This window comes from Aotus nancymaae, unplaced genomic scaffold (assembly GCF_030222135.1).
Source record: "Aotus nancymaae isolate 86718 unplaced genomic scaffold, 86718_ANA_hifiasm-v0.15.2.pri h1tg000002l, whole genome shotgun sequence".
Taxonomy (NCBI): Eukaryota; Metazoa; Chordata; class Mammalia; order Primates; family Aotidae; genus Aotus; species Aotus nancymaae.
The window spans coordinates 32,894,497-32,918,266 of NW_026988413.1; the positions used below are offsets into that span (position 1 = coordinate 32,894,497).

The following is a 23,770-nucleotide window of genomic DNA, read 5'->3' on the forward strand; positions in this document are numbered from 1 at the left end:
TACATCATGTGGTCCAAGAGAGACAGGACATTACTGCTAGGAGCTAGGCAGATACAGAGAGAGTTGCATCCTTGATAGAAGTATCTTGATCATCTTCAAGGATAGCTAAAGAGGAACCCCAGGCATGAGGCTGCAGTTGTTGCTGATCCTGTGTCCCAAAGGAGAATACACCAAGCCTTGTAAGGGACTCTACCAAGTAAAGGATCCTGAAACTTAAACTTAATTGGCTTCATGGTAATTCACCTCTTTCCCCAGGACAAACAACTTAATGTCTTTTTGGAGTGTTTCCGTTCATAAACATCTTTTTTTCTCATGCACCAGCAATCCTTTACTTTCTACAACCACTACTACAAGCTCTCCCTGCCCTGCCCTTTTCCCTGCCCCAAAATTAAGGTAAAAAAACAAACCAAAAGAGAGTAATAGAGGAGTAAAACTATATTAAGGATATATCATTCTTTGAGGATCATTTAGATGGCATAGGGCAAAAGTATGATAAATTAGGAACTGGGATGAATCACCAAGTATGTAGTGTATGTTGAATGTAGAATTAGCAGCTGATTGAGAAATTCATCCAAAGCTGTATAATATGTGACCTCTGGCAAATAAATTGAGCTCATCTGTAAAATGGGGGGATTGGATTATAGGCTTGATAAAATATATGGTGAAATGGTGTTAAATGCTATTTGGTTCTAGAATTCAGGAATACCCAAATGCTACTAGCAACTGCAGTAACTGCTTTTCTACCCTCTTATCCCAAACTGTTCCCACAGAAGAGTAGTAGCAAAGTTAAAAAAAAAATCAATCTCTCTTTCTCTCCCCCTCTCTTCCTGCCTCCCTCTCTGTCTCTCCCTCCCTCCTTTCCTCTTTCCCTCTCTCCATTCTGCACTCACACTCTCCCTTCCTCTCTCCCTCTGTTCTTTCTCTCTATTTTTCTCCCTTGTTATCAGGACTTGGGGCTCCACTAGTAATGTTAGACATTGGGCCGGGCATGGTGGCTTATGCCTGTAATCCCAGCACTTTGGGAGGCTGAGGCAGGTAGGTTGCCTGAGGTCAGGAGTTCAAGACCAGTCTGGCCAACATGGTAAAACCACATATCTACAAAAATACAAAAATTAGCCAGGCATGATGGTGGGTACCTGTAATCGCAGCTACTCGGGAGGCTGAGGTGGGAGAATCGCTTGAACTTGGGAGGCAGAGGTTGCAGTGAGCCGAGATTATGCCATTGCACTCCAGCCTGGGCGACAGAGTGAGACTCCGTCTCAAACAACAACAACAACAACAAACTGTGGTGAGTGAGGTGGGAATCCTAGGATCCTAGGGGACCTTCTTTCCAACTTTATTCCCTGAAAATCCAGACCCACATTTCAGGTTTTACCGTAATCCAACCAAATTTACAAGAAACAAGGAAAAGGAGACAGGAGAGAAGAGAGGAAAAACTCCTTCCACCGAAGTTACAGGGTAGGGCAGAAGAGAGCAAGCCACACCTATGAGCCTCCCTTTTAACACAGTGTCCTCACCCATTTGCAAATAAAACCTAGTCTATAATGAGATCAGTATTCCTCTTTCCTTTATCTGTTTATGATTATCCTTCAAGTAGTAGAAAATTAAGGAGAATACAGTAAGCCTTGCCGTTTATAGTTTTAACATCTGTAATGGTGATTGTTTACTGATAATGCTAAAGGTGTGTGCCACATAATAATTTACAATTTTCTAGTCGTATGAATTTAAATCATGGGCAGTATGTAAGATTGGTGTGTGGTTGTGAATGACAGCCTACTGGCTAGCACACACCTTTCATATGGCTTTTGTATATAAAGTGATTTCTTAAATGGTTCCAAACAGGAATGTGCACTGATAATGAAGGTGAGGGCTACAACTTTTATGATTGTAACCAAAAATTTGTCATAACTATACTAATAGACGTGGAATGGAGGAAGAGATAGGGCCATTTCTTATAGGTCATATGTCTTCTAGTATATTAAAACAATCCCCTACGTCTGTTACCTGTTGTTGCAAACAAACCACCTAATGACTTTGTGACTTAAAGCACTATCAACATATTTCTCATTCTGTGAGTTGACTGAGTGATTAGTCTGCTGGTGACTGATATCACCAGAATGTAGGAACTGGGTTCAGAAAGGACAGTTGAAATGGGCTAGGGCCTTGCTCTCCATGTGGTCTTTGATTCCAGGTTTTAGGGCAGCACTTCCAAGAGGGCAAGCCACAAGGTACAAACAAGTATTCACACTTCTCCTTGAATTTACCAATGTCTTTTTGGTCAAAACAAGTCACATAGACAAATCCAGCATAAGTGGAGGAAGAGAGAACTTACAAGAATTTGGATCAAGGGCCATTAAAGGAATGATGTACTACTGTACCACATCTCCAGTCAAGGTTTCCAAACTGTATATGGCTGTTTATCTCTTTAAATCACAGAATTGAGCTGTGTTTTTTATTACTTTAACATTAAATCTGTCTTCATTCCATGCCACTCTTCTCTTTCTTATTCCCTACTCCACACAGTTCACCAAACTTTCCTAGCATTCTTGAACTCTTTGTTCACCTGACTCATCCTTTTTCATTCTTCAGGTAAGATGTCACTTTAGAGAAGCCTTTCTACACTAGTTAGATTTTACATTTTTCTTGCATACTAATTTTTCCTAGTAACATTTGTAATAGTTATTAACGCCAGCCTCTCCATTAACTAGATGTTTTATAAAGTGATTGTATATAAAGTGATTTTTTAAATGGTTCCAAAACCATTTTAAGTGGTTCCAAAACCAGGACCCTGTCTAATTCATTTTTGTACTTATCCCCATTTTTATTCCTGTCCTCACCCACAGTTATCCCAGTCCCTGGTACATAGTAGGTTCTTTATAAACATTTAGTGAACAAATACGTCTGGTATAGTAGTTTTCTTAAAAAGCTGCTAAGATCTAAAAGACTCTTTGTGTTTGGTCCCTGAGGTAGCAGCTGTTTTTATCTGGCTCCGTTTTTTTCTTCACTGTTGGGATTCTGTTTGTTACTTTTTGCTTTTGTGGTTTTCCTCCTTCATTCCTCCAGCTTTGCTTTTTTAAAAAAATTAACTATTTCTTGTGGAGTCTTTTGTCATTGCCATATATCTTTTTAAAACCTGTACTGTTTTTGTTTGTTTTCTCTTTTATTTTCTGGTTATTTCTCATTGTAGAAATTACCAGGTGATAAGATCCCTTCTTTCCAAAGTGAATTTTTGTGTTTTCTTTTCCTGGATAGTTCTTACTGATACTCACCACTCAGGAGTTATTGTTCCCTGCCAGATACATTGTTTTTATCTTTTAAATGTATGATTTCTGCATTGGGTTTTGAGATGGGCAAATAACAGGTGTTGCTACTTTAACTCCTTGAGATCACTGCATAATTAACTATAAGAATTCAACCAAATTATTTGCCATTTCTTTACTTTTATACTTTCTTTTATAATATATAGATTAAAATTTTACAGTCATCTCTTGGTATCCATGGGGGATTGGTTCCAGGACCACCCACGGATACCAAAGTCCACACATACTCAGGTCCTTCAGAACCCACCCATATGAAAAGTCTGCCCTCCTCTTACATGGGTGTCTCATCCTGCTAATAACCGTATTTTTCAGTCCACCTTTGGTTGTGGGTGCAGAACTCTGCGATATGGAGTCCTGAATGTATTTAGTGAAAAATATCTGCATGTAAGTTGGCCTACACCAGCCGTATATTCAGAGTAATAATAGGTGAGTTCATGTGAATATATCATGAGAACATCTAGAAATGTGTTTAAATCTTAGCTTTTATATAATAAGAAAACTTAGAATGGATTTTCTTATATTAGTTTTCAGACATTTGAGGCCAAATACACACTCAGACACATGTGTACATATAAAAGTTGGAGTATTTGACTATTAATCTAGGCCAACGTGATCATAGAAAATATTTTATTAAGTCATATGATCTTTTTTCTCCTCACATTTAGTGTATTTTGGCTATTTATTGAAAATCTATTCTTTGGCCAGGCACAGTGGCTCACATCTGTAATCCCAACACTTTTGGAGGCCAAGGTAGGAGGATCACTTGAGGTCAGGAGTTTGAGACCATCCTGGGCAACATAGTTAGACCGCATCTCTACAAAAAATGAGAAAATTAGCAAGGCATGGTGGTGTGCGCTGGTAGTCCCAGCTACTCAGAAGGCTGAGTGAGGTAGGAAAATCACTTGAACCTAGGAGTTTGATTCTGCAGTGAGTTATGATCTTGCCACCTGGGTGACAGAGCAAGACCTAGTCATGAAAAAGAGAAAATATTTTTAAATATTTTCTTTAACAGCATAGTATATTTATTAGATTATTAAAAATAATTATTGTAAACAGCTATTCAATATTGTCATCTTATTATTTGTTGTAGGCAGTTGATTGCTAAAAACAAGGATCCCTGTGACTCCTAGTATTTTCTAGTCTTCTCCTTGTCTAGCTTATTCTGTAGTCCAAAAAACACCTATTTTCCCGATCTAAAATTCTTATTCTGACCAGTTACATAATGTGGTTGTTCTGAAAATGTGAAAGGAATTTAAACAGTAGAAGTGCTGAATGTTTGTGGTTTAAGTCCTACTCAGGATAGAGTGCCTTTTAAGAAAGAAAGTTGGTATACATATAGCGGGAGTAGGAGGAAGTAGCAGTTTTCTTAGTTTTGGGCCGTTGCTGCAGTGGCTAACATATTATAGAGGTAGTAATGGCTCTGAGGAGAGGACCACCTTCTTGAGATTGCTGTGGTTGTGAAAGAGAGCTAAGGGTCATACTTTTTAATGAATCATTTGTGCTTCTTAAAGTTAGAAATAATTTCATACTTGTAGATACGGTATAAAGAACTTCTGTATATCCTTCATCCAGATTTGCCAAATGTTTATTACATTTACCATGTTTTTTTTCTCTCTATATATGTGTATACATGCATGTTATTTTATTCTGAATAATGCGAGAAGTTGCAGACCTTATGCCTCTTAATTTCAGGCTATATATCCTAAAATCCGTTATTATCATAGTATCATTATCAAAACAAGAACATACAGTTTTTAACACATGTTTGTTCACTTGAGGACAAAGTATAGGTGGAGTAAAAGTATAAGCTTGCAAAACTACTTTAAGTGCTTATGGGAATTGCAGTCTTTTTAGTGGTTAAGAAAGCAAAACAGAAAATTATTCTGATTTAGAATAAAATCAGTGCAATAACAGAGTAACACAAGGTACATAAACAAGTACTCTAGAAATGTGAGGGGAAAAAAAACAGTCATTTCAACTAAGGAATCAGGGAAATACTTCTCAACTGGTGCAGAGTCAGGCTCAGAGAGGTGGAAGTGCCATGCAGAAGGACAGTGGGAGGGAATTCACTTCGTAGAAAACATCCCCCGTGATCTTCCTGCCCTTGACCATCAGAGTTCTGAGAATGAATATGTTACTACAGTTACTCAGTACTGAAATATCAGGAATACACAAGATATAACAGGTTCTGTTTGTACCAAAGTTGATTCAGTCCTTTTTCCCCCTTTTAATTAGCGGATTTTAAACTTAACATTATTAGGCTAATAAGAAATAGATTTCCCTTCCTAAGCCCTTGTTCTTAGGTTGTTTTTCATTAATATCTTCTTAATTACAAAAGACAAGAAGGAATGGAATTGATTCGTTGTAATTACCTAGAAGAATGGAAGGAATGTTTTTAAAAACTTAATTAAGTCACTGTCAATCTAGAATTTGGTGGTTAGTTACTGTTTTTATATTGTCTAGCATTAATAAACTGTATTAAATGTACACTAGTTACTCTCATATTCACTATAATTATTCTGAATTAGTCAGAAAAGGCCTTACAAAGTACTGTGGTATCTCATTTTCAGACTGATACATAAAGGTAAGAAGGAATAAAATAGACACTTAGACTGATAATAAGAGTACAGCCGATTTTTGAAAATCCAGCTACTGAAAATTGCTTTTGAATAGTTCAGTTTTTTAGTTTTAATAATGTTTATACTGCAATATCATATCTGTGAAAAATTATAGCATTGTTACTCTTTTTTTCTTAAGCAGGTGTTTTAAGAATTCAAAGGTTTATATGTTGTTTTAATTTGGGTTTTTTGTTTTGTCTTTTCAAGTTCACATATATAGCCACACGAGGTTTTACAATGTGAATATTTAGTCCTTTGGCTAGCAAGGAGATTTTCAAAATGGAATTTCAGACCCTATTAAATAACTTTTTTTTGCAAGCTGTTCTTGGTCTCTGGTTTTTAGATCTTCATTTTGGTACATCTAGTTTCCTTATTACTTTCCTTTTTAGAAATGAATGTATTTTGACAGTACCATACTAAAAAAGGCTTTAATTTATATGAGTTATTTTTAGAAAATAAATTTGCTTGTTTGATTTTTGAATTCTTCAGCCTGGTATTTGATACGTTTAGATAGTGTATGCAGGAACAATTTTTCTGAAGTTTTCATTGCTGGGGTCAGAATGCATATGGTGCTATCATCCTTAGATTGTACACTTGCAAACATAGGTATGTTTTGAGCAGGCCAAAAAGTATCCTGCATTCCTCAGTCTCTCTTAAACCCAGTGACCCATATACACATTTTTGTTTCTAAGTTATCATAATTTTTAATGACCCTTGTAGAAATTTTCCTGCTTCTTTATGTCCTGCTCAGTACTGTGTATGAAGTTCAAGATTGGGTTTGGTCTAATGTTAAAAATATAACATTGAACGTTGTTATCTGGGCAAGTCTTTATGAACTTTTGATCCTAATGGTGCACTGATCTTACATTTCTGACTTTAGTATTATTATAAAAGATTCATGCATATAATTGTTCTTTGGAATTCCTCTTACTGAAAGAGGGAAGCCCTCAGGTATAGTTAAGTTAACCTAAAACAGCATATCTCTAAATCTTTGTGTGGTCTATTTTTTATTAAAAAGCTCAAATTCCATTCAACCAAAGTACCACAGTTACTTATCCTATTTTGAGTTATTTCAATTCTTCCTCTTTAAAATAAAATAATATACATATGAAATATTTTTATATTTACATTAAAATATGAAGTATTTGTTATATTCTAAATGATTTCCTAAATTTCCAGTTTTGAAGTGAAATTACTGGATCAGAAAATGTAATTATGGCTTTCAAAGGATTTCTAAGTGCTTTATCAGTTTATGTATATATCACTTTTGTAGAAACTAAGGTTGAATAGTTACATTCTAGGTTATAAAAGAAAATTTAGAACAAATTTAGTTTACACCCTTTCATGTTATAGTCTTGAGGAAGGTGGCAATATGGTGTACTGGAAAATCCTTATGCCCTAAAGTGTCCATTGCCTGTAACGAGTTAGCTTCCCTCCTATACACCTGAAAGGGTTCTATTTAGGGACTATCCTTGGTAAAATTGAGACAATAGTCACTCAAATCTTTTTCATATCCTCAGAGCATTAAAACTGTGTGGTGCCTGTGTAAATCACTTGCAATCTTAAACTCACTTTAGAAAGGAGATATTATAATCTGCCTTCCAGGATGGTGATACTGCTTTCAAGTTTGATTCAGTTGTTATCTAAGGTGTTTAACTGCTTTATAGAAGTCAGCCGTTACTAATATTACTACTTCATTGCTTAAATGTTTACTTTATTGGGAAGCAGTATAATAGGGAGAGTAAGAATACTAGATTTGAAGTCACAAATTGCCTGGACTTGGAATTTTAGCTGTGCCATTTAGCTATGTGGTATTGGGCAAATTACCCTCTTTAGTGTCAAGTTTCTCAAGTATAAAATGAAGTTGTCATGGTAATAAAAATTAAATGAGGCTATATTTAAAAGTGATTAACACATTTCCTAACACATTTTAAGCATAGTTTTCAGTAACTGTTGTTATATGATTATTGTATTAGTTCATTATTACTGCATAAGAAAGTCAAAAACTAGTGGCTTAAAATAACAATACATGTTTATTATCTCCTTGTTTCTGTGAGTCAGAAATTCAGCAGCAGCTTAGCTGGGTGGTTGCAGTCAAGCTGTCAGCAGGGGCTGTGATCATCTACATATCAATTTGAACCTAATCATTATAAATTTTATATTTCACAGACTATGTCTTCAGCAGTGGTGCAGTTATATGCAGCAGATCGGAACTGTATGTGGTCAAAGAAGTGCAGTGGTGTTGCTTGTCTTGTTAAGGACAATCCGCAGAGATCTTATTTTTTAAGAATATTTGACATTAAGGTGAGTTTTCTTTTGCTTTTACTTTAAACTCAAGATGATTAATAATTTAGTTTAGATTTGTTTATCCTTTATGTGATGTTTAAAATTGTACATAAACTAATATTAGAAGAATGAAGTGGCTGGGCTCGGTGGCTCACACCTGTAATCCCAGGCCTTTGAGAGGCCAAGGCAGAAGGATCACCTGAGGTTGGGAGTTTGAGACCAGCGTGACCAACATGGAGAAACCCCATCTTTACTAAAAATACCAAATTAGCTGAGCGTGGTGGCTTATGCCTGTAATCACAGCTACTCGGGAGGCTGAGGCAGGATAATCGCTTGAACCCCAGAGGCGGAGGTTTCGGTGAGCAGAGATCGCACCATTGCACTCCAGCTTGGGCAACAAGAGCGAAACTTCGTCTCAAAAAAAAAAGAAGAGTGAAGCTTGATTTTTAGATTTTGACAGATGGAAATCATGACCAAATGGAGGCATGTCCTAAGCCAGCATGTGAATAGTTTCCTATTTTATCTTTCTACTGCTACCATACATTTAGACTTTTTTTTTAAATTATGCCTATTGGGTCTTGGGCTTTCTCCACACACTATATTTTTTTAATGACACTCTTATTCTATCTTTTTCATTATAGAATAGCACACATACTCTATTCAGGGAACAACAAAATAATATTTTAGCTCAGTATGTACTATTATTTAGCTCAAGTTTAAAACATTTCAATATCTATCAAAATCTGTTTCCTACTCATTTTTTCTTATGTTGTTTCTCATGATAGATATATTCAGATTTTCATAGCTTTATATCCCTCACTCCCAATCATAAATCACATTGCTATAGATTGGATACCCTTTGTTAGGTACTCATTTCTTATAGTTGTCATAAAACTATCATTTTGCTAAGACGAAGTCTCCATTATTTTTTTAAAAACCTTTCTGTAAGTAAGCCTCCATGATTAATATTTACATGTGGCAATAAGTGTAATGAGATTTTAATTATAAAAAACTAAAACTGCCTCTAAACTCCTGGGCACTAATATGACCTGAATAATAGAGATTTTTACACCTCTTGCCTCAGCTTTATTTGTAAAATGAGATAACAATATTTGGTCTGTTATAAAGAATTTCACTGAGATTAAATAAGATCTTACTTACGATATTTGGTAAATTAGTACTTCTTTTTTGTTGTTGATTTATTTTTTGAGACAGGATCTTGCTCTTGCTCTGTCACCCAGGCTGGAGTGCACAGCTTACTGCAACCTTGATCTCCTGGGCCCAAGCAGTCCTCCCACTTCAGCCTCCTGAGTAGCTGGGACTACAGGCGAATGCCACCGAACCTGGCTAATTTTAGTATTTTTTTTGTAGAGATGGGGTTCTGCTGTTTTGTCCAGGCTGGTTTCAAACTCCTGGACTCAAGTGAGCCTCCTGCCTCAGGCTCCCAAAGTGCTGGGATTACAGGCCTGAGCCACCAGTCCTGGGCTAAATTAGTGCTTAAATTAGTGCTTCTTAATGTCTGCTTCCAAGACAGCTGAGCGATATGGCATGCTCCTGTCACTAGCAGTGGTTACTATGGCTTACTAAACACATACTATATTGAGGGTGGGGATTCTGGGGGATGGGGAACACATACATAGTTTGAAAGAAGTCCCTAAGTGCTTTGACATATTTCTCATAGTCATTGAGAAGCACTATTCAGAAATGGCATACACATACTGGCATACTACTCCACTAAGAAAGGAATTCCATTGCAGTGGTTATATAATGTGTGAACAGTGAATTTTACATATTTTTAAATTGTGGTCTAGATAGAACCTTGCATTTCTGGATAGGGCAATGACTATCTTTCTCTAACCACTTATTTCCAATTGTGGGTAACTACTGCTGAACACTCGTTAATTAGTCACCTTTGGTATTAAGGTTAAACATATTTTTTGTACTATGGCAATAGATATGGCATTCATCATGGCACTCTCATCCATAGTTTAACTTTGATGCATTTTAATTATCAGTCTCTTTCTGCATCATGATTAATACTACTTATACCAGTATATAATTAGAAGGCTACTCTGCGAAAGTTAAGAATTTGAAGGTGGTTAATGAGCAGTACAAGGAAGGTATACTTGACCCTCCTACATCTATAAAATTGAGAAAAAGAACATAAAAGTATCCCTGTAATATATTTGATAGTACATCATCTAAATATTGCTGGTGGAACTGTGCTTTGGTAATCAGTGCATGTACAAAAGTATTCTATTCCTTCTATGTAACATTGATGACCTAGTAATTATTCTGGTTATGTGTTTGAATTTGGAAATGGTTGGTTAATGAGATTATATCTTAGCTGAATTAAATTCACTTGATATGTAGGTTTTATGAAAGATAGGTTAATCCAGTGTTTACATACTTATAAATGTTATATGTGTGCATGTAAAAGTTATTTTTAATATAAACAGATATCTTAATGGGAGTCATCTGCTTCATTTTATTCCTAGAGATTATGTTTTGGTAGTTCTTATTATAATATTTGACTTTTTTCTAGGATGGGAAACTATTGTGGGAACAAGAGCTATACAATAACTTTGTATATAATAGTCCTAGAGGATATTTTCATACCTTTGCTGGAGATGTAAGTCATATTTTTCTTTATCGCCATCTTTACTTTTCTCATTGCTTGCCTTTTCTAATCCAAATTATTTATAGAGCCTTAATGAAAGATCAAATTCACTTTACTATTTTATGTTTTTGCTGAAGATGAAATATTCAAATTAGTATTTGTGTCTGCTATGATAGGTAACTTCTCTAATAGTAATCTTTTACTTGACCTTCTCCGTGCTTTTTGTGTTAAATTATTCAGATCATAAAATAATGTCTTATCTGCTAGTAAAGTTAACCTTTCCTTCTTTAGAAGTAGACTTCTATTGCCCATTGTTTTTATGATATAAAGCTAAATTTGTACGTTTTGTTGTTTGCCCTTTTTGATGAAAATATTTCAGACTTGTCAAGTTGCTCTTAATTTTGCCAATGAAGAAGAAGCAAAAAAATTCCGAAAAGCAGTTACAGACCTGTTGGGCCGCCGACAAAGGAAATCTGGTAACCCTTTTTTTTTCTTTTTTAAATTACTTATATTGGGCCAGCAAAATGCACATGGGACAAGTGTGGTCCACTTCCTGTTTTGTAAATAAAGGTTTATTGAAACTCAGCTATATTCATTGGTTTACATGTTGTCTTTGGCTACTGTTTTTTTTTTGCCACAACACAGTTAAAATAGTTATACATAGTTAAATATACACAGTTAAATAAATGGTCCTCAAAGCCTAAAATAATTACCTAAAATATTTACTATTTACAAAAAAATTTGGTGGTCTGTACCTTAAAATAAATAATATTTTTGTTAAGAACTATTTTTTTTAGATTTACTGAAGGACTGATTTCAGTAACCTTTTTTGTTGATAAAATTTCATATATATTGACTTTTAATTTTGCATTTGTAATATAAAGTTTTAAGAGTATTTTATACTTTGTAAACAAAGACTTTAGGCAAGCTTAGAAGCAAATAAGCAGAGTTGCTAACGATATCTATAAACAATGCCTTGTCTCTCTATTTTGTTCTTAATACTGTGTACTATAAAACCCATAAGGAACTTAGTTTAGTGTGTGAGACAACTCCAACACATATAAAACAATTACGGAACAATGCAGGATAATGTAAAGCTTTAAACTAATTGGTATAGAACTATTGTTTGACAACAGTGTACCAGGCCTTTCTTTTGTAAGTGAAGAAGAGTGACTAGGAAAGGAGAACCTCTCCAAAATCATCTTAAGCAGATCAGTATCAGGAGAAAGAACATGTAGGAGTTGAAATTGACAAATAGGTACCCTTAAAACTAGCCATGCCCTTATGTACTCTTTAAAAAGTCTTTCTGTACATCCAGGGGTACATGTTACCCCAATTTAAAGATCATGGTATTTAAGGTGTGCTTTACCAATAAGAGGAAAAGGAAGCCGAGGAAAAGGAAACATATCTGAAAAACATCAACATAAAAACATGTTATCTCTACTTTATATATGTTTATTGTTATTTTAGTAGGTTTCCAAGAGGGAGATGAGGTAAAAATGAAAATAAAGTGAGCTAAGTTGTTGCTTTACTATTGCCATCTTACGATATTCTACTCATAATGAGTGAATAGGAGAATTATTAGGGGCCCATTATTTTTGTTACTTTTGGGGGCCAGTGGCATTTACCACTTGATTTCATGCTAGGAAAGGATTTATATTGAAACTCAACTTTAGGAATAATTCAATGCCTGTTTCAGTGGCATGCTGTGGTGGTAAGCCAGGGGCTTTCTGGGTTCCTTTCAGTCAAAGTGTGACATTTTCAATGTACAAAAGAGTAAAAATATTTCTGAAAATATAAAGTAATTGGTTTTGGAATTGGTAAGTTAAAGGTGTCTTTCACCTGGCACAGGAATTCTATTTTATACGGTTTCTAAATTTTTAGGCAAAGTGTTCCAAAACCAGAAAATGATAACATTAGGAAAGCAGCTGAGTTATTTTGGGGTAGCCCTTCATACTGAGTCAAACTCCATCTTTACCTTTCTTTAACTGAGACACATGGGGTCCAGCTTGTGGAACAACAAAGAATTCCTCTATTTAATTTTCCTCACAGTAGTCATTTAGTAGTGGAAGCCAACCGTCACGTCCTCCTTATTTTCTTCTCTTATTTAGCCTAATCAGTCCCACTTTCTTGAAGTATTCTTATAATATAGTTTATAGTCTTTTTCATCTTGAGTACTGTGCTCTGAATCTACTATAGTTTTGATGTCTTTTTCAGAATATGGTATTCAAATTTGAACACAGTACTCCATATACAGTCTGACCAGTACATCCCTTGATTTAATTAATTAAACACAGTTCTACTAACATTTCTAGCAAATGCCTTATACCATTAGCCCCCATTCTGGTTTGTTCAACCAACCATCCCCCCTTTTTTTCACATATATTGCCCTCAAGTAGGATGGTGTCATGTATCTAATTGCGTCTGAGAAGGTATACTCTAAACTTTTATATTTATCTTAGCATATTTTCCTATTTGTGTCATCTACCAGCTTAAACATTTTCTCTCTGATTACATAAATAACATCACCTTGGAAATTGGTGATTGATACGTATTGATATAGAGAGGACTTGCTTATTTCAAACGTTTCAGAAAGCTACTTCATCAGATTATCAGAGTAATACAGTTATATATCCCATTGCTAAGATTTTTAACTTGTCTACTAAATAAATCCTACTGATTTTGGTTTATGGTCATTTATAAGCTAATTATCTTATTGCATCATTTATTTATATAATTTCAGTGAATTTTATGTTAGAAAATCTTTGAAAATTACATTTTTAAAAAATTCTTCTACTTTTGAACTTTCTTAAAGCCGAAATAGTGTTTTGGTATTAAGAGTATGAATGCAATACTGGTATGTAATCATGATATGTAAGAGTATGAATGCAATTAATAGATGGAAATTTCCCAAATTTTTCTCTTACCTTATTGGTTGTAGCTTTCAGCAGTTTTCTGGTCTGTCTCAGTGCTCAGAGCTCTCTGAGTATTCTCATTCCCTTTGTGCTTTCATCCAGTCTTACAGATCTGAAAACTGTATACTGATGATTCCCAAAGTTTTGTCTTCAATACTGACACAGCTTCTCTGACCTTCAGAATAGTTAGGTGGCAGAATAGCCTTTAGACTTAACATGTGTGAGCAGAATATTTGATCCATGTCCTGTATCCTGAACCCCAGCCCCACTCAGACCTGTTCTTGTTCTTCTACTAATTTTCCTTGTCTCAGTAAAAGGCATTTATTCCATCTTATCCCCCAGGCTCACCATGGTCCCTTATAAATATCCTATCAGAGTCTTACTGGCTCTGCTTTCAAAAACATATCCTATCTGACTATTTCCTACCACTTTTTCTGCTACCATCCTGATCTGTCAGCTGGACTGCCACACTAGCTCTCTGACTGCTTCTTCTCAATCCTTTTTACTATCTCTTTTCTATGCAGTAGCCAGAGTAAACTTAGAAATGTAGATTGATTATATCACTTTCTCTATTTAAAATTCTATAAGAACTTCCTGTCATATACACATAAAATCTGTAGTCCTTAACCATAGCCAGTGGAACCCTGTATGATCCAGTCCCCGACTTTCCTTCTGACTTGTCTCTTTGCACTGTGCCTCTTGCTCACTCCAGTCCAGTCTTCCTGAGGTTCTTTCATGTTGCACCCTCCTTGGGGCCTTTAAATATATGGTTCCCTCCTTATTTTATTTAGATCTCTGCTTAAATGTCAGGTCTTCTGAAAAACCTTCCTTTGTCACTCATACATCAATTTAGGAATAAGAGTTTAAGTGAATTATTTTTTTATGTTGATGTTGCCTTACATATATTTAATAACGTTCTTCTAATTTATTTTCTAACAGAGAAAAGGCGAGACCCCCCAAATGGTAAGCTTTTTGATAATTATTAATCTTTTAAGATTTTAGATTACAGTTTAATCCTTGTGGTAACATGTACCATACATTAGTAAGTTATATTTAGTATCTATGATCAAATTATACAGTTTATTATGTTCTCATTTTTGATTAATGACTGACAGATGAGACTTAGGAAACAATATTCTTCTTATTTTTCTAACATGAAGAAAGAATACTTAGGGTGAAGATGAAGATCACTAATACTTAAATCTTAATCCTGGATTCACATTTGACTAAGTATACAGTTTAATCCTTGTGGTAACATGTACCATACATTAGTAAGTTATATTTAGTATCTATGATCAAATTATACAGTTTATTATGTTCTCATTTTTGATTAATGACTGACAGATGAGACTTAGGAAACAATATTCTTCTTATTTTTCTAACATGAAGAAAGAATACTTAGGGTGAAGATGAAGATCACTAATACTTAAATCTTAATCCTGGATTCACATTTGACTAAGTATACAATCTGGCCTTAAAATTTTTCCCAGAGGCAGTATATTTTGTCTAGCATATTTGTTAATTTCCTACTTTAAGATTTATCCTTTATTCTTATTTCAAAATATTATTTCACACTGGTTATGTGTTATATGAAGCCCCTTTCAGAATGAACACCTACTGCTATAGTATATTTAGAACTAATTTAGCTGCATATAATGCTCTTTAATTTGATAATGATCACTTGAAGTATTATGAATTCATTTTCTAAAAAATATTGAATACTAGAGAGTAAAAGCAGAATACCAAGATGTAAAAGATAGGGTCTCAGGGGTAGAAATTCTTACCCTAGACTTCATAAACTCCCTGAAATTATGCGCCAAATATGTTCTTTTCTCTGGAGAGAGAGGATCTATGGCTTTCATTGTATTTAAATGAGGTCTCTGATTCTATGAAGGTAAAGAACATTCTCCATGACCCTTCATTATAATAGAGAAAATACCTGCTTCTTTTTAAAAGCCAATCTCAGATCCTCTTATCAGAACCTAGAATGATTATTCAAGGAACACTTACATACAGAGTTCTTAATATATGATAGCTGTTGGTGATTGTTGGGGTTTGTTTCTTTTAAAAATATGTTGCCTTTTGATTTTGTCCTTAAATTACTTTTCCTGATACAGAAACATGAACCAGATGTTGCTGTATTAAATTTTGGGTTATTTACCTTATTAGTTTTTTTAAATGCACGACTACCTTCAGTAGTGCTTAATAGGTACCAAATATTGTATAGTTTCACTTTCTCTTTTGAATAGAAATTTAGGGCTGCTGTCGGAATTGAGGCAATCAAAACTTAGCATAGTGCTTAATAAATGTTAGTTATCCTGATGAAGATAATGACAATAATAATAGCAACTACTATTTAATGATCTTTTACTACCTTCCAGGCACTGTTCAGAAACCTTCTGAAGTAGCTCCATTATCTCTCTTTTATAGATAAGGAAACTGAGGCACAGCTAGGTAACTTCCTCATGGTCTCATAACTAGTAAGTAGTGAAGCAAGATTCAGCATCAGATGGTTTGACTCTAGAGCCTGGCTCCTTAACCACTGTTATGTCAAGATGATTTTGAAGGCAAAACTAAGACAGAGGGTAAATATCATGTCTCAGGATATATAAACTAGTACATGGCAGAGGCAAAAGAAACAGAAGCAGCTGAGTTACAAGTTGTTCATCTGTGAACTTTTAATGTAGTATTAGAAATTTTCCTTGATGTAAGCCCAGTATTTTAACCTTTTTGAATTTGTTACATTATTTTGAGTTTGGAGAGTATTCACAGTATTGAGTACCAACAAAGAAGACTTTCTAGTTGTGCTGTTCAAACACTCTGGAGAAAGTACCCCAGATTTTAAAGTGTAGATGCTGTAGAAATAATAGAATTAAGGTTGTAAATACATGTAGCCATGTTGGATCAGTTCCAGGATCCCCCCCATGAATACAAAACTTTATAGACACTCAAGTCTGTGATACAAAATGACATAGTATTTGCATATAACCACACATTCTCCTATATGCTTCAGATCCTCTCTAGATGACTCATAATACCTAATACAATGTAAATGCATTCTAGATACATTTGATCTTAGCCAAAAGACTGAGAAGCAGTGCTGGGTAAATAGTTGTTATACTGTATTGTCTGGGGAATAATAGCAAGAAAGAAAGATCTGTACATGTTCGGAACAGAGGCGCCCATCCATTTTTTTTTTTATCCCAGTTGGTTGAATCCGTGGATGTGGAGCTCATGGATATGAAACTGTGAATATGGAGGACTGACTGTACTTTATTTCCCAAAATCATTTATAAAATGAATTTCTGAAGAGGCACATAATTTCCATGAATAGATAGAATTTGAAAATTCTTTATGTAACAGTGGTTTTTCATAATTTTGTTGCCCCACTAAGAGAGCCACTTAGAATTAAATGTAGTTTCTTTCTCTGAGTTGGCTATTGGTTTTAAATCTTTAGTTTTAATCATTTGGTTCAGTGGTTTCAGACCTCATTAAATAAATGGAGGATTTTTTTAAATAGTGTTGTTAAAGGGAAAAATTATACAGCATGTATTACCAATACTTGTATACTTATAAAATATTCATATAATATGGCATTAACATGTCATATACACAAAGAGTAAAATAAATACTATCTTGCTTTCCTCACTAAGTGGAGACCACTGTTTGGGAGGCTGCATTATTACTTTACTGTATTTGTTGCACCACCGCTAGGTGGCAGTGGTCCCCTGGACCATGTCCTGCAGTAGCTATGCAGGTGCTTTGTCCCAGATCCTTATTTAGATTATCAGTTTGCCAGACCTTTTCAAATTGTAACTATTAAAAAGATACTTTACGTAGAATTTACATACCTTCCTAAAATGCAATTCAGTATCTTTCTTACTTACTCATTTCTTTATTGGTCAATCTCACATTTTAGCATATATACTTTCCAATGATTTATTTTCAGCTTCATGACTGCCTTGACGGAGGCCACCTGTTTTTCAATTGTTTTACCTTGGTGAGACTTCTTTGCTTTTTATGTAATTAATGGGAAACTTGAGTTCTTTTAGATTCAAAATTAACTAGACATGTCTGTTCACAAGAATATTTTAAAACCTTTTCCTGCAACGGTTGTCCTTAATCAGAAGGAGATAATTTGTCATGTTTTTTGAAAAAGAAGAAAAACAACCCCCCTTCATTATATATGTACATAGTAGTTGTTCTTAGGATGAGTATAATTTCATAAATGGAATAATTAAATTTTATTAGAAATGACTTGAGTGTGTACATCTGTTACCAAATCTTTTATATCCTTTACGTTAAAAAATGGCTCTATACCTTAAATAGGTTATCACTTCTTTTTAGTGTGTCACTTGAAACAGATACTCAATTTGGCTTTAGAATACCATTTTAAACTTATTTCCTGACATCTTCAAACTCTAAAGTAAATAACTATTATCAACAGAAATAACCAGGTAACTAAATTCTTGAATGTGTAGGAATCCATTTTTTCTAAATTCTGGAAGTTGTTAGTAAACATTTATTGAATAGTTGTTGGACCACAGACTAACAAAACTGATAAATTGGTAAAGAAATAATGTATTACAGCATTTGTAAAATTAGCAGTGTCTCCACCTTGTAGTTTGACTTTCATGTAAGAGGTAGAATAGTTAATTGGAAGGGTAGTAGACTAGGAACCAAAATACTGGAGTACACCTTTTCTTTTGTCACTAATTGTATGACTTTATAAAGGTCACCTAACTCTTACTGCCCTTTGTTTTCATTAATAAAATGGAAGGTGATTTTGAAAAGAAACTAATTTTCCATTTAATACTAATTTTCTATGTATCTCTGTAATCTGGATTTTTCTATATAGAGTTACTTAAACAATGTTTAACTAGTACTAAGAAATTCATCTATAATGACTTAAAGAGATCATGTTGATGCATAACAATATGTCCATGCCTGATTTTTGGGTAGAGGGAAGAGGGGTCTGACTACAGTAGGAGTTATTCATGCCACTTAACACTTATATTTGTCCTTATCCATATTCTTGAATCTTCTTCAGAGACAGCTGAATTACTTTCTCTAGTGAGTTATAAATCAAGGTTATAAGAAGCTTATCTTTCAAAAATATACTAGCTTGGATAATTTAAATCATTAAACTTAACTTTATGCAACTCTGTTTCCATGTTAGTCATCTGTAGTTTAATAAATAGGTGGCTTTTACGTAAGCTAAAGTGGCAGAAAAGATTTTTCTTGTTTTTTCCTTTTATGTTTTACTGGTGAGTCTGATTGTTCTTTATAGTTGCTGTTTGAATACTTAGTTCAGGAAAGACCATATGAATAAAGAGAGTTCCTATTTCTAATACTCCTAATTCTGTCTTAATTCTTAAATTTTTCTAAGATATAAAGATAAGGTAAAAGTTATTTGCAGCATCTTATTGTGGATAGTGTTGCAGACACTGATTGGTAAAGATAAGTTAGAAGAAGAGAGAGGGCAGAAAGGGAGGAATGAAAAGTAAAAGCAAACCACCAGATAAGTCTGTGAAGGTCTGAGTGTAACCCCAGTTCAACCTTCTAGCCCTCACATTCTGGGTATTCTCAGAAAGTCCTTTATTTTGTATAACTACAGTAAATGCTGAAATCTGATACCTGAACAACTTTGAAAATTCACATCCTAATCTCCTAATCAGCCTTTCAGTTCATTTTGCACTGTTTAACTCACTGTTACTTCTTGATCTAATTTTTCAGATTATTCCTGGACAATGAAAAAGCTTTTAATGATTTTATCCATATTATTCACTAGCTTTCATTTTTTCCAATAAATTATTTCTTACCAATATCAGCAACTTCCCATGGAATTTTTTAATGAAATTGTAAATAAAACTTTGGGATTATTTACATATTGTATTTATACATAAATAGAGTTTGAATATTAACGGGTAAGAGTTGAACTTTGGTAATATTAAATTTCCAAATTATTTACTTTTTGGATAAGGTGACATGGCTTTCATAAATTTGTTCTAGCTCTGTTTTGTCTTTAATAGTAGAGTTGGGAAAAAATAGGTTATATACAGTTTACCCATGTAAATGAACATTTTTTTTCCAGATAATTTTAGTAAGTAGGATATATTGGCGATTTGGGTCATAATTAAAGAATTACAGTCAAATTGGAATTTAAGGATCACCTAATATACATTAGCCTTGAGATTTCTATTTGCCATTTATTGATTATGTTGAGGATCCCCAAGACCATCCTCAGAGGTGGTGATTCACCCGAAGGACTTACAGGACTCAATCAATATATAGTTGTACTCATGGCAAAGATTTATTACAGTGAAAAAATATAAAACAAAATCAACAAAGGGAAGGACACATGGGATGAAGGTGGAGTAACAGAGGTTGCACCTAATTCCTCCAATAATGAATTGTGACAACATGTGAAATGTTGTCTAAAGGAAAAGTTTGTTTGAGACTTGGTGCCCAGGGTTTTTGTTGTGGGCTAGTTACATAGATATCCCCTATCTTGCAGTTACCAAGATTCCAGACTCCCAGAAGGAAAGTTGATGTTCAACATAAACTGCATTGTTAGCACAAACAATTTAAGTACAATAAGCCCACCTCATCAGGGAATAGTGGGAACCCTATCCAAGTTCCCAAATGGGTCAGCTGAGGGCCAGCCTCGCAGGTGGCCCTTTATAAGGAGAGCAGTCTCAAGTATGCTGTGTTAAACTCTTTTCTACACAATGATATTAGTACCTCATACATTTTGGAAGTTGTTAATGTAGTCACCTCAGAAGAACTTGGTCTCATCGGAGGATTTGTCAGAGAATCATATATAAAAATAGGATCTTTAAGGAACATGTGTTGCCCTTTAGTTGAATTTTTAAGAAATTTTTCAGTTGAATGCTTTGCTTGCAGACTTTCATACTTTTAAGTTCAAGAATTTTATTTTGAATTGTAAGACAAGTTTGTGCTACATTTAGTACCACTTCTGAAGATACTATTAATAATATGGAAAGGTGCCTTTGATATTTTTACTGTTGATTCTTGCACAAGATGAGTGCTTTAAGAATGTTTGCATTTTTAAGTTTTTAAATTCTGTACTTCTGGTAGTCAAGGTGTATGTGTACTGGTGGGGAAAATATCATTGGACTTAAGTATGCCAGTTTTGGAAAAAATGGTAATAATTTTGTATAAGTACCCTTTTTCCTCTTGACTAATCAAGTTGAAGCAAGGAGTTAAGCCTATATTTCTTTGTTAAATTTAAAACAAAGTAGATACATATTTTACTTTCTTTATCCTTGTTATGAGATATGTTTCACTTAACCATTGAGCAGTGTGTTGGGTATGAGGCTATTATAATCAAAATTTAAGTGATTAGACTAATTATATTTAAATTCTAGCTGGAAGTTCATGTTCTTTATGAAATTTAATGTTATAAAAATGTAAGTTTGCTTTAAAATAGTACATCTACATTAATTTCTTTAGGAACTTACAGGTTTTAGAAATTTAGGCAGCACTTTATGAAAAAATTAATGTGCAAGTTTAAAATAAAAATAATTTATAATAAAGTGATCCTACTTCAGGAAATATATTTACATTCTAAATTGTGGTTAGTTATAATTGTTATCTTAAATTATATCCCTTTCATATTATTTTGGTTTTATTTGCAGGTCCTAATCTACCCATGGCTACAGTTGACATAAAAAATCCAGAAATCACAACAAATAGATTTTATGGTACACAAGTTAACAACATCTCCCATACCAAAGAAAAGAAGAAAGGAAAAGCTAAAAAGAAGAGATTAACCAAGGCAGATATAGGAACACCAAGCAATTTCCAGTAAGACAATTCTTTTGTTCTTATCTTCACTTCTGATTTATTCATTGCTGCTCTTGATTTTTAACTTGTTAAAAGATTTTCTTTTCCTTTTGAGAGGGTACGTACATTCATCACTTCAGTACCTTTTTAGCTATGCACTTGGTTAGCGTTTTTGTGTGTGTGTGTTTTAAGGCAGTTGCTCGATAGACGTTCTTTGTACCTTACAGTTTATTTACTTTTTCAACTATCAGAAAAGAAAAATTAGATGAAGTTGTTTCTTCAGCTAATTGTTGGACATAAAAATGATTTCTCACTTTGCTCTATAAATAGTACTTAGAAATTGTCTACAGTTACTGCCTAGGGGCAGTAAAAACCTCTGGTATTTATGTAATATATTTCAAGAAGTTCAATATGCATTATTTTATTCACTCATTATGAAACCCCTATCCTCTTATATATGTAATGCTTGGACTCTTATGCTAATTTGACAGTTAAGGAAATAGATGCTCAGAGAGATTGTACAAAAATTTTAAGTTTCAGTTAGTAGCAGAGTCAGGGCTAGAATCCTGTTCTTCTGACTCTTCGTACATAGTTTTTATCATAATATGGTTATGTTTGTGAGAACTATTAGTTCAAGCCAAAAATTCAAAGCCAAATATAGATTGAATTTCATATATATTGTATTTATAATGCCCTTTGTGAATTTTATTTTTCTATTTTTTTCTATTTTCTACTTTAGGCACATTGGACATGTTGGTTGGGATCCAAATACAGGCTTTGATGTAAGTGTGTTTTCAAGTCATATACATTATAACTCTAAATATGTGGCAATATATCGGCCTAGATTTTTATTTTTATTATTCGTTTTGAGGTTTCTAGTATCTATTTGAATGTGCTTGTGTTTTGTGTATATATACAACTGAAGTTTAAGCCCATATTATTGTTATGTCATTCATGGCTAAGTCTCTGTTAAGACTTAGACCAAGGTTTTGTGTACCTTGGCTTTATACACTGTATAAATAAAATCCTTGTGCTTTGAAAGCCAAGAGAAGGAAATCATTTCTGCTAAGTAATAATTTCGGGGGAATGTATACCAAATTACTAGAAAGGAGTATAATCAAATTCTGAATATTCAGTTGTTGAATTATCTAGATTTTTTTCATTCTCCAATTCTTTTTGGCAGTTTTGCGATTGTTTTATAGCGCTGTGAAACTGCTGGCAAAAATTAATCAGTTTGGATAAATTATTTTAAAGAGAAATTTTTTTTGTGATTGGAGTAAAAAATCCTTTTGGTTATTTTTGTTATAGCTACAATGTTAACTCCACAAACATACTGAGCACCTCTTATTACAGGAAGATCCTTGCTCTCAGATTTTCTAATTAATTTACTTTTTTTTTTTTTTAAAGAGAAAGAGAGAGAGAGAATAGGAAGGAGGAAAAAGGAAGAGAAAGAGAGAGAGAATAGGGAGGAGGGAAAAGGAAAAGAAAGAGGGAGAGAGAATGGGAGTATTGCTTTCTTGCCCAGGCTAGAATGCAATTTAGTAATGGGTATTGAAAACCTCTTTTATACTGATAATTATACTTAATGATGTAGTCAGGAAGGAATAAGGGAAGAAGATAACAAACAAACAGCCAACCAATATTTAATTTAAACCTATGAAATGCTATGCGATTACTGAGGAGTGATTTACTTCCAATTATATAGTCACCTTTGGAATAGGTGTGAGGTGGTAATGTATGTTTTGTGTATTTGAAGTGGAGAGTTCTATAAATGTTTATTAAGTTTACTTGTTCCGGGTCTGAGTTCAAGTTCTGAATATCCTTGTTAATTTTCTATCTCGTTGATCTATAGAATCGTTAGCTCTTCTTGTTGCATTGATCCTTTTGCCATTATGTAATGTCATTCCTCGCCTCTTTTGATCTTTGTTGCTTTAAAGTCTACTTTATCAGAGGCGAGAATTGCATCTCCTGCTTTTTGTTTATTAGTTTATTTTTACTCTCTGTTTGATTGGTAAATCTTCCTCCTTCTCTCTGAGTCTTTGTGTATTGTTGCATGTAAGATGGGCCCGGATGCAGCATACCGATGGGTTTTGGCTTTTTATCCAATTAAAATATATATAAGTTTAATACCGGCGTTTGATGCTAGCTGGCTGTTTTGCCCATTAGTTGATGTGAATTTTTTATTGTGTTAAAGTTCTTTGC

At 34.0% G+C, this 23,770-nt stretch overlaps 1 protein-coding gene across 2 annotated transcripts in view; it reads left to right on the forward strand.

Annotated features, from left to right (window-relative positions):
• WASL (WASP like actin nucleation promoting factor) overlaps window positions 1-23,770 on the forward strand; it is a 65,476-nt gene that overhangs the window by 26,555 nt on the left and 15,151 nt on the right. For both annotated transcript variants that reach the window (XM_012474016.2, XM_012474015.2), the window contains exons 2-7: window positions 8,108-8,242; window positions 10,770-10,856; window positions 11,224-11,320; window positions 14,699-14,722; window positions 21,421-21,589; window positions 22,308-22,350. In XM_012474016.2, coding sequence (XP_012329439.2) covers window positions 8,108-8,242; window positions 10,770-10,856; window positions 11,224-11,320; window positions 14,699-14,722; window positions 21,421-21,589; window positions 22,308-22,350 — 555 coding nt within the window. The remainder of the gene's footprint in view (window positions 1-8,107; window positions 8,243-10,769; window positions 10,857-11,223; window positions 11,321-14,698; window positions 14,723-21,420; window positions 21,590-22,307; window positions 22,351-23,770) is intronic.